We start from the raw sequence: 11,230 nt of genomic DNA on the forward strand, positions 1-11,230 counted from the left end.
GGGAGACATGGGCCCACAAGCCAGTGTGAAGGCAGCTTTATTGGAGGACGCCTGCGCCAGGATGCCAACTAACGCGTGCTGGGCCACGGGGGCGGCGCTCAGACAATCATCTCCAGCTGCCGGGCGTACTCGATGACCTGTTTGGCCAGTTCTGTGGAGGGGATGGTGGTGTCTTCCGGCTTCTGCTGCTGGCTGGCAAAGCTGTAGTAGTTGTTGGGGCCCAGGACCCAGCCTCGCTGCAGGAGGGAGGCATCAGAGTCAGCTGAGGGATCAGAGACTCCCCCACACCACCTATGCCAAGGCGTACTTCCTCAGCGACGCCCTCTACCCAGGCAAGTAGCCCCACCTCTCTGTGCCTCCGTTTCTCCCAGTCTGAGCCAGGGACCCTCCTTACACACTTCTCTGGCTCTGCTGTGAGGATTCTGTGACAGCACCTCTAATGCATGAGCGCAGGCTTGGGCCCAGAGCCAGTGACCCATCCAGCATCACTCACGCACTCACCTCTTCCCCGGCTCGCTCCCAGCTGGACCAGGGTCCCTGCACGCCACGTGAGGAGCGCCCCTGCCGGGGCTGTGCTAAGCTCATCCCACATGTTCAACTCCAGCTCCGTTGTATGAACAGGTACACTAAAACTCAGAGAGGTTCTGCAACTTGCCTAAGGTCACACAGCCAGATTTAAGAGCTGGGCAGCTTTGTCCCTGTGTCCCTCTACGCCACCCCCTACAGCTGAGTGGACCCCTTCACCCCATGGCCCCTCGCCCCGCACCCCAGCTACCTTCTTGGCATAGTCTGTCATCTTCTTAGGAGTGTTGAAGAAGAGGATCCGAGTGGCCTCCGTGAAGAGGATTTTCTCATACGCCTTCTCAATGCACCCAGCAATCTCATCCCTGGGGGAGGAGGACAGGGGCCTCAGTGCTGAGCCCAGCTCAGACCCTCCAGGTCAGCACTGAATGTCACCTGCCCTGCTCAGAGAGAACCTGACCGGAGCCACACGGCAAGCTAGGGCTGCAGGAGGGTCTGCATCTGGAGTTCATTTCTGGGCCCAAATCTGAGACCCAGCGTGGGATTCCAACGTGGGGAGCTCTTCACCTCACGATCACAGGTACACCCCAGCCCAGGGAGCCCGAGGGGGTTCCGGTACCCAGCAAGAAGCACCGTGAGCTGCACTCAGGAGGAAGAAGCAAGGTACCGACTCGCTGGGATAAGCTCTGGGGAAAAACCAGCCCAGGGAAGGGTGCACCCTCAGAGACACGGTCATCTCACAGGCCAGGTGGGGGCTGTGGGGACTCCCGCACTCCCAGTGGTTTGGGGGAGCCACCATGTTTCTTCAGAAAACCATTCAGCCACACCCCCACACACACTTGTCCTCTGTGCACCTGCCCGTCTCTAGGCTCTGGCACCATCTCTGCCACCCTTCAGCGTGGCTCCTACCTGCGTGAACCCACTTAGCCACCACTCTGAAACTCCATCACTCCTCAAGGGACTCGCACGTCACACGCCTCCCCCCCTTGTGATGTCACTTGTGTGGGCCTTGTTCTAGACAAAGGGGACCCTACAGGTTCCATCCTGGGCAACCTGCCATGAGGCCACGTGGCTCACTGCGGGCATTCCTAAGAGGGCCTGGCCCTTGTCTGCTGAGCCCATGCTGAGGGCTGACACCACGTCCATGCCTGTGCAGAGCCAGAGTAAGACGGGTTCTGTTAGCTGTGATCACGGGCCCAGCCATCACACAGAACCAAGGTGCTTAGAGCCTAAGAAACAAAGGGCTGCGAAAAGGAATCACGCCCAGGACTGCCAGGCTCCCGGGACCGGGCTCTTTCCCAACCCGCCCTGACACACACCTGATAGTGTCGAGCAAGATGTCGATGAAGAACGTGTAGCTCTCGGCGGGGATGTTACCTTTGGCCAGGAACACCTTGTTGTAACTGCCCTCCATCAGGTACTGCAGAGGAGGAGAACGGGAAAAACGGAGGATGAAGCCGTGGCTCATCCCGCCTCGGCCAGCCAGCCAGCCTTTCCCTACGAGGACTGGGGGCCCTTCTTCCAGGAAGCACTCTTTGGTTAAAACAGTCACACTCGCTCTCCAAGCGTACCCTGGGCTGCATTCTGATCATTTCACTGATTCTCCAATAACAGAAGACAGGTAGATCCACCCCAGGTTCATTCCTCCACATCTTTGCCCAAACTATGCCGCTAGCTACAGTGCCCCTCCTCCCCGCTCCCCACAGCCAAATCCTCCCAGGAGACCTCAGCTCGAGAACAACCTCCTAGCCACAAGCTCGGAGACTTTTTCGGGGCCCTGTTAGCAGGGTCTTCTTTGCTGTCCCAAACACAGCAGGCGTAGTACTGCCTCAGGACGCCTGGCGCTGGAGCGCCCCCTAGTGGACGTCCATATGGCTTGCTCACTCACCCCTGGCAGCCTTCCTCAAACCTCACCTGAAGCCTCGGCTTCCAGGCGCCTGCCCCCTCCACCTCCTTCCTGCTGTTTTCCCCATAGCCCCATAGCCGGCTCCCCTGGTTTTTGCTTCTTCACCTACATGCCACCCTCACAGGGTCAGGAACTGTACCTGAGCCACTGCGCAGCCTGAAAACCCACCATGCACCACACAGCTGGCGCTCACAATCACTGGGGGAATGAATGAGTGCCTCCGTGGCTCAAAGGGGTGTGAACCCTGCCCACTGCTCCGGGGAAACCCCCCCTAACGTCTGAGCCCGGGCCCCTGCCCCCAGCGGCCTTACTTGTTCCAGGGACACCGGATGCTTGATGTAGACGTTGGTCTGGATGTCCTTGGCAGGCAGCCGCTCCAGCTCGGTGTGGAACTCTGCCACCCGGTTCTGGGACAGCAGGAAGAGCAGGTTGAGGCCCAAGAGCTGGTGCATGTAAGCAGACTCGGGGAGCTGCTCCCTGCGGGCCAGGGGAGGGAACCAAGGTAAGGAGGGCTTGGGGACCCCTCAGCCCACACCCCAGCCTCCGGGGACTGACAACGCCTGTCCCGTCTCATTGAAGCCGTAATCGGATCCTGGGTCTTCAGGTGAAGAAACCGAGGCTCAAACAGCATGAAGAAATCGCTGACGCGACTTGCCTGTTTCCCACAATGTGAAGTGGGTATCGCTACAGTGGACGTGAGTCAAACGAATAAGGGCGAGGCGATTTAATTTAAGCCAGATAAAGTGACTGAAACAGTACCTGGCCTAAATAAACACCGTGTAATGAGGTGTGGCGCTGTGGTGTGGCAGGTAAACCCACGGCGCCAGCGTTCCATATGAGCACCGGTTCAACTCCCGGCTGCTCCACTTCCCGTCCAGCTCCCTGCTAATGCGCCTGAGAAGGCAGTGGATGGTTCAGTGCTTGGGCCCCTGCACCCACATGGGAGACCCAGATGGGGTTCCAGGCTCCTGGCTCTGGCTTGCGGCAGCACTGGCCAATGTGGCCATCTGAGGAGTGAATCAGCAGATGAAAGCTCTGTTTCTCCCTGCCTCTCAGTTACTCCGCCTTACAAAATAAACAATCTCCTAAAGAAAAGAAAAGGGAATGCAGTTGCTTGAGAGACCTGCATCCCATGGTGGAGTGCCCGGCTCGGATCCCACCTCTGCTTCCAATCAAGCGTGCTGCTAATGCACACGGTGGGAGGCACCGATCATGGCGCTAGTACTGGGCCCTGCCACCATGCAGCAGGATCTGGATGGAATCCCAGGCTCCTGGCTTCAGCCCAGCTCAACCCTGTCTGCTGTAGGTACTGGGACGTTTACAAGCACACACAAGATCTCTCTCTCGCTGGCGCCGTGGCTCAATAGCCTAATCCTCCGCCTTGTGGCACCGGCACACCGGGTTCTAGTCCCATTCGGGGCACCGGATTATGTCCTGGTTGCCCCTCTTCCAGGCCAGCTCTCTGCTGTGGCCAGGGAGTGCGGTGGAAGATGGCCCAAGTGCTTGGGCCCTGCACCCCATGGGAGACCAGGAGAAGCACCTGGCTCCTGCCTTCAGATCAGCGTGGTGCGCTGGCCGCAGTGCGCTGGCTGCAGCAGCCATTGGAGGGTGAACCAACGGCAAAGGAAGACTTTTCTCTCTGTCTCTCTCACTGTCCACTCTGCCTGTCAAAAAATAAAAAAATAAAAAAGATCTCTCTCTCTTTCCCTGTTACTCTGCTTTCAAATAAGTAAATAAAGCTTGATTTATTAGACAGCGCTGGGGGCTGGCAAAGCTAGGAGCCCAGAACTCCACCCAAGTCTCCCACATGCGTGACATCATCTGCTGCCTTCTCAGGCGCGTGAGCAGGGAGCTGGATTAGAAGGAGCAGCTGGGATTCAATCTGGCACTCCACTATGGGATGCCAGCATTGCAGGCAGCGGCCCAACCCACTGCACCACAAAGTTGGTCACAAATAAATCCTTACTTAAAAGGAGAACACTATCACCCTCACTGTGAGACACTGAGACACAGAGTGGCGAAGTCGTTTGCCCCGTGCCATAAAATCAGGAAGCTTGATATCACATCCTGAAACACTGATCCCGGCAGGAGTCACTCGGTTCTACTCTCAGCACCCACCTCGCGCGTCCCTGCACTGGGCCTGGCCCTGCGGCAGGCAGTGCTGGAAGCTCACAGTCCAGAGCCAGAGAGGCTGGGATGGGGAAGCGCGGGCACAGGCGCTGGGTCCAGGGTGGGGCGACACAGGCAGGGGGTCAGGACTGGCACAGCACTGGGGGCCAAGGAAAGAGCCTGGTCCTGAGCCTGGGCACCACTGACAGCCCGCACAGGCTCTGAGCAGGGCAACAACAGCATCCATTTCAGTCTCACGAAAATCCTAGGGGCCGGCACTGTGGCTGAACGGTCCAGGCCGCCGCCTGCAATGCCAACATCCCATACAGGCACCAGTTCGAGTCCCAGCTGTTCTACTTCCAATTCAGCTGTCTGCTACTTCACCTGGAAAGCAGAAGATGGCCCGAGTCCTTGGGCCCCTGCACCCACGTGAGAGACCCAGAGGAGGCTCCTGGCTTCAGCCTGGCCCAGCCTCAGCCATCGCAGACATTTGGGGAGTGAACCAGTGGACGGAAGATCTCCCTCTCCCTGTAACTCTGCCTTTCAAATAAATAAATAAATAAATAAATCTTTTTTTAAAAAAATAATCCTATTGGTTGCCACGGGGGTATGAGGCAGAGGAGGCAAAGCTGGGAAGAGGGCAGGGGAGAGGTGGTGGTGGCCACACTGGGCAGAGGGGACACAGTCAGCCTGCAGCCCTGCAGAGACTGGATTGGGCAGCCTCAGTCTTGGGACTCCAAGCCAGCTCGTGACCCTGCAGCCTCCAGGCAGGCAGCGCGGCCGGACAGGAGTTTCCAGGTAGGAAGAGGCCCCAGAACCACCCTCTGCTCACTTGTAATCGAAGTAGTAACACTTGAGCTGGGCCATGTAGCGCTCGAAGGAGGGGATGTCTTTGCGTAGGATGCTCCACTGGGCCCCGATCTCCAGGATGTCACCTGCAGGCGACAGGGCGGGGGCTCAGGCGACTCGCGGTCCTCCCCCCAGCCCCACGGCCCCTCAGCCCCTCAGCCCCTGCAGCCCCAGGGACACTCACGCGCCAGGATGAGCTGCTGCTTGGTTAGCTTGGTCCCCGTGGTCGGCAGGAAGTTGAGCTCCAGCAGAACCAGCTGATGGGGACGGAGGGAGGGGAGGAAAGAAGACGGGGCTTCAGCTACAGGCTACTCACCGCCCCTCGGCCTCGGTTTTCCTTCCTGGAAAATGGAGCTAAGCGTCCTCCCTGCCTCGTAAAACTGCTACGCTGATTCAAGGAGTCAGTCCTCAGGGCACCAGGGGACACAGCTGGACAAACAGCTCCGGCCGGCCCAGTGGAATCTTGGGGGTGAGGACAGCCTGTCCCCACGCTCTCCGGGCTGGCGGGGCTCCCCACTAAAAATCTACATCAGGGAGCTGGGGGCCCTGACCATCTCCCCACACACCCCTCGGTTCTCTAAGAACGTAGCAGCTCGGTGGGGCCCCCACACTGGGCCCCGTATTCTCTTTCTCTACTTATCAGCATATTTCTTCCACGTTCAGCCCTGCCCCCTCCTCTCTACTCCACCGTGTCTCTACGCCCCGCGTCTCCCAGACCCTAACCCGGCCTGGTCTGAACCACACTCGCCCTGCACACCCCGTGGCTGGGACCTGGGACCCATCCTGCCACACTGGGCCTCCGACAGCTGAACCCCGCGCTCGGCTCTGCCGCCTCTCCATCACCACCCTCTCCGTCCCCTTTCGGCGGCATGTGGCACTCCGGTTGTTGCTCATCTTTCGCGCCAGCAGACCCCTCGCCCCAGCCGCCGCACCGCGGCCTCTCCCGCCGCCCGGACCCCTCGCGGCGGCCCCCACAGCGCTCGCTCCCCCCTTACCTTGAGGCGGCCCAGCTCTTCCCCGCACTTGCTAAGATTGGGGCTTTTGCGGTTCCACTCGCCCTTCAGTTGCTCGTACATGCCGGCTGCGGCCTGCAGAACCGCGCCCGAGGCCGCCGCGGTCCCGGAGCCCGGGACGCCCGTCGCCCCGTTGACCGTCGCAGCCGCCATCTTCCGTGATGCGGCAAACCGCCTGCCTGACTTACGGCAGCGACGCCTGCGGCCTCTCGCTCGGCGGAAGTGGGGCTTGGGGGTGGAGCCCAAGGCCAGGGGCGGGGCTAGGGCTGCCTTCCTCGGCCCACCACTGGTTGCCTGCTGTCGCTCACGGGGAGGTGCCCTCCGAGCCCTGCCCTCAATGAACATGTCAGCTGGGGCTCCGCCTCTGCTGTCACTCAAAATGGTGACCGGAAGTGGGCTCCGGCTCTGGTTGAAAATGACAGCGGTCCTCCGCTCCCCCCACCCTCCTCCGCTCCCGTAGTCAAGATGGCTGCCCTGGCTTCAGCCCACGTTCGGAGCTCGGCGTTCCCGTCTTGGCGGGGCCATCTTCAGAGCCAAGCCAAGAGGTGGCGGTGTGGAGCCGTTTGGACAATTGCTAGTCTTCCTGTTTCACAGGCAGGCTCTGCGAGGCTGGGTAGCCTCCGAAAGAACTACCTGCCGGGACCTGAACCTAAGTCTCCCTTGTCTCTTTTCCCTTTTCACATTTTTCATCTTTCCACGTTCTTCTCTGAGTTACTTGCAAAACTTCCTCCAAGGCTACGGTTGCACCTGCCTTCTCAAACCTCGCTCTCCACCATGTAGAGTGTGAGCTCCACGAGCGCGGAGATGTCACAGGTCCCCTCCCCTGCTGAATTTCCAGTACTCTGTGCTTGGCACAAAGTAGCACACAACGAATGAATATTTGTTGAATGGATGAAACTAAAAAATCAGTTGCGTTAAAAACATTCTACACAAAAATTAGATATCCACTATATCTTTTCTGCAATGAAAGGCAGAGCAACCGGGGAGCCAGGGGTGGATCTTCCATCCACTGGTGCCTAGATGGCCACAAGAGCCAGATGTGGGCCAGCTCAAAGTCAGGAGCCAGGAGCTCCATCCGGGTCTCCCACGCAGGTGCAGGGGCCCAAGCACCACTTGGGCCACCTTCTGCCGCCTTCTCCAGGGCATCAGCAGGGAGCTGGATGGGAAGTGGAGCAGCCGGGACTGGAACCGGAACCAGAACTCAGATATGGGATGTGGGGACTTGCAAGTGGTGGCTTTACCACAACTGCAGTCTCTCTGTTTACAATTTATTAAGGTTCTCTCTGCTAATTCTACCATCTGTGTTAGTTCTAGGTGCATTTCCGAGGGTGTCCTTTTCCTGTCTCTTGGATGCCTGGGAAAACTTACCCGGATACCATGTTGCAGCTTTGACCTTGTTGGGCTCTGAATATGTTTTGCATAATTCCTACATTTTCGAGGTTTGTCTCTGATGCAGTTTAAGCGGACACAGCTTACTGCTTTCAGATCTGACTTTGATGGAGGCACGCTGGGTGGAGGACGTTCCTGAGTCCCCGCCCCAGTGCCCCCCGGATCATGAGTGTGTGGTCCCACGGCACGGATCCGGAGCCCGCCCTCTCTGGAATCATCTGCAGCTTCCTCCTCATCGCTGCTCTGTCTCGTGACTCCGTCCTGATGGCCCCAGGCTTCCGTCTCTGTCTCAGCAGCTCACCGTCTTCCGGGCTCCCACTCTGTTCCCCTGCCTGCACCTTGGCCTTGGACGCTCCCTCAAGGCAGTAAGCGAGGGGGATTCGTTTCCCACGCTCAGGACCGATGTCCTTCCCCGCGTGACATGCAGTGTGTTGGCAAGCACTCTTGCGTGCATTTTGTCTAAAATGAGACTAAACCCAGCCCCTGTTGCTCCGTCTTGGCCAGAGATAGAGATGGTGATATTTAAAATGTGCATTGATGATGTTGATAGGAGAGAGCAAGCAGGTTAGGGGAGACTTAGGCACACAGCTACGGAAAGCTGCTGGGGGCGGGGTGGCCCCTTGTCTGGAGAGTAGCCGCTGCTTACTAAGCAACACAAGGGCATGCACTTAAGAGAAATGCTTTGCAAAAAGTAAATTGGGAATTTAAAAAGCCAAAGCTGGAGACTAGATGAACGAGATAAAGGATGAAAGCCCGGGAGCTTCAGTTGACAAACTAGAGCAGATCGGGGTGGAGACACCTGGGACCCCGGACAGCAAAGGGGAGGAACGGGGGATGAGGCAGGAGGAGCTCACAGCAAGATGAACGCTTTTCTTTCTTTCTTTTTTAAAGATTTATTTATTTGCTTGAAAGGCAGAGTTACAGAGAGGCAGAGGCACAGAGAGAGAGAGGTCTTCCATCCACTGACTCACTCCCCAGTTGGCCTTAATGGCTTGAGCTGTGCTAATCCGAAGCCAGGAGCTTCTTCTGGGTCTCCCTTGTGGGTACAGGGGCCCAAGGACTCGGGCCATCTTCTACTGCTTTCCCAGGCCATAGCAGAGAGCTGGATCGGAAGTGGAGCAGCCAGGACTCGAACCAGTGCCCATGTGGGATGCTGGCACCGCAGGTGGTGGTTTTACTCCCTATGCCACACGCCAGCCCCGAGGTAAATGTTTTTCTTAAAGGGCCCTGTACAAACCTTCCAGAGGGTGTGAAACCCCCAGATCACTCTCTCAGTTACTTTTTCCTTGTTGAGAAAAACCCCTTCCCACCTCCCAGCTGCTCCCCCAAAGAGTCTTTTTTTTTTTTTTTAATCTATTTCTTTTGAAAGTCAAAGTTACAGGGAGAGAGGAAGAGACAGAGCCCTTCCATCCGCTGGTTCACTCCCCAGATGGCCGCAACAGCCAAGAGTGGGCCAGGCTGGAGCCAGGAGCAGGAGCTTCCTCCAGGTCTCCCACATGGGTGCAGGGGCCCGGCAGTTGGGCCGTCCTCTGCTGCTTTCTCAGGCAGATTAACAGGAAGTTCGATGAGAAATGAAGCAGCCGAGAACCAAAGCAGTGCCCATGTGGGATGCCGGCACCGCAGGTGGTGGCTCTACCTGCTACGCCACAGCACGGGCCTTGGATTTATTTTCTCACAGGAGTCTATGTGATGTGCTAGGCACACAATTTTTCTCGTGCACACAGAGGTCATCCTTTTCTTTTCCAATGTGTGTTCATTCTTCATACTAAGCCCTCCAAGGACAATGCTGGAAACAGGGGTGAGAAGAGGCGTCCCTGCTGGCTCCTCACTTCCAGGAGCACAGCTGTGACCATCATGTGACACGTGCCATCTGTCTCCTTCTCTCCCTGTTGACTTACAGTTCGTGGAAGTCGTGGCTGTCGAGTCTTAGGAAAAGCCTTTCCAGGCACCCGTTCATGCACGCACACCTGCGCCTCTGTCTTCTCACACGAGAGGGGGGGATGGCGAGAGATGTCCCCAGTGGAAGGTCACCAGGACGACTGAGCGCCCCCACAGGACGCGCTGTCCCCAACTGCTCCTTTAAACCAGGGGAGCAGGTGACCCTGTGGGCAAGTGCCCGTGCCTATCCGTGACCTCCCTCCTGAGCCCCAGGCCGCGAGCTTCCTCTAGAAGTCACTGGGACCTCAACTTGGCTCCGTGTTCCCCTCCCTGGTCCTCATCCTGGGGACAGGACCACCCCCCCCTAGTTCCCAGGCAAAGCCCTGGGCCTTTCCCTAAACACACCCTCATGCCCACCCTCTCCATGGCCTGCCAGCCCCCCCACATCTCTCTCCCCTGCCTGCTCCTCTCCCGGCTATGCCAGGCTTTGCCCAGGCCTTGCCCCGCTGCCCCCTGGGGTCTCGGCCTCCAGCCCAAGCTGTCCTCCACAGGGTGGCCGGGACACCTGCCAAGCCTGACCACGTCCTTCGGCTTCTCACCTGAGTGTCCCCATGACGTGACCTCGGCACCTGGCCTGCTCGACAGCCCGCCTGTCTCACCACTGACAAGCTGGTCGGGCTGTCTTCCCTGCTGTCCCCTGGGCCAGGGGGGAGGCGGTCAGGAGACCCTTTCCCCGAAGCCCTTAAGGAAGAGCTGGAGCTGAGACTGTCGGGTGACAGGGGGTGGTCTGTGGCCCAGTATCCTTTCTCCTTCCTGACGGCACATTGCCCTCATAAGATCCACCTTCCCTCACAGGCAAGCAGAAGACTGGGGTCGGGGGGCTGGGGCTTAGCCCAGCAGCTAAAACACCTTGTCCCACACTGGAGTACCTGGGTTCAACACCCGGCTCCAACTCCTACTTCTGGGAGGAGATGGGTAATGGCTCAAGCAGCCAGGTCCTGCCGCCCTGTGCGAGTCTCTGACCAAGCTCCTGACTCCTGGCCTCGGCTTGATCTCGTCCCAGCCATGGGAGGCACTTGAGGAATGATCCAGTGACAGGGACCGCTGTCTGTTTCTGTCAAGTTCCTCAAATCTTTATAAAGATCAGGGTGGGATTAACTCCGCCTTCACCTCCAGGACTGGGCTCTGATTGGCTTAAGCCTATCCTGGTTCCCATCCTTGTGGCAGTGCGATTGGTAGGCTGGTGGGCTTGTGACTCAAACCCATCCAATCAGTGACCAACAGGGCTTGTGGCTGGGAATGTGGGGCCTCAGCCCCTTCTTTCTCTGGACTGGATGACGTGGAGCCATGTAGGCGCCAAGGGGGTGGGGGTGCTCAGGGGCCACAGTCGGAGGAAGGCAGAGCAGGAGAGCCTCAGACAAATGGAGACAGAACCCGGCAGACATGGCGGATTCTAGACCAAACTGTCCCGGAGACCTATGCAACAAAGCTCATAGTGACCATTCCCATGTAGACTACTCGAGTGACACTTTTGCTACATATAAGTAAAACAAAAATCCTAGTC

The 11,230-nt window shown here is 58.1% G+C and overlaps 1 protein-coding gene across 1 annotated transcript; it reads right to left on the reverse strand.

The window, feature by feature from the left end:
• Nucleotides 1-21: 21 nt before the first annotated feature.
• Nucleotides 22-6,744, reverse strand: PSMD8 (proteasome 26S subunit, non-ATPase 8). Its single transcript, XM_062177070.1, has 7 exons — nucleotides 6,382-6,744; nucleotides 5,571-5,643; nucleotides 5,370-5,472; nucleotides 2,740-2,905; nucleotides 1,842-1,942; nucleotides 776-887; nucleotides 22-236 (listed from the first exon to the last, which is right to left on the reverse strand). Exons 1-7 carry the CDS (start codon nucleotides 6,742-6,744, stop codon nucleotides 99-101), a joined length of 1,056 nt encoding a protein of 351 aa, XP_062033054.1. The 3' UTR covers nucleotides 22-98.
• Between the last annotated feature and the right edge of the window lie 4,486 nt (nucleotides 6,745-11,230).

Source organism: Lepus europaeus, chromosome 19 (assembly GCF_033115175.1).
Source record: "Lepus europaeus isolate LE1 chromosome 19, mLepTim1.pri, whole genome shotgun sequence".
Lineage (NCBI taxonomy): Eukaryota > Metazoa > Chordata > Mammalia > Lagomorpha > Leporidae > Lepus > Lepus europaeus.

Bases quoted from the DNA above. Each gene is read 5' to 3' on its own strand.
- PSMD8 (XM_062177070.1), bottom strand. From the start codon at position 6,744: ATGTTCATTGAGGGCAGGGCTCGGAGGGCACCTCCCCGTGAGCGACAG. The intron at 2,906-5,369 runs GTGAGCAGAGGG...CCTGGCCCGCAG, and splicing joins TGTTACTACTTCGATTACAA to GGAGCAGCTCCCCGAGTCTG. The intron at 237-775 runs GTAGCTGGGGTG...TCCCTCCTGCAG, and splicing joins TGACAGACTATGCCAAGAAG to CGAGGCTGGGTCCTGGGCCC.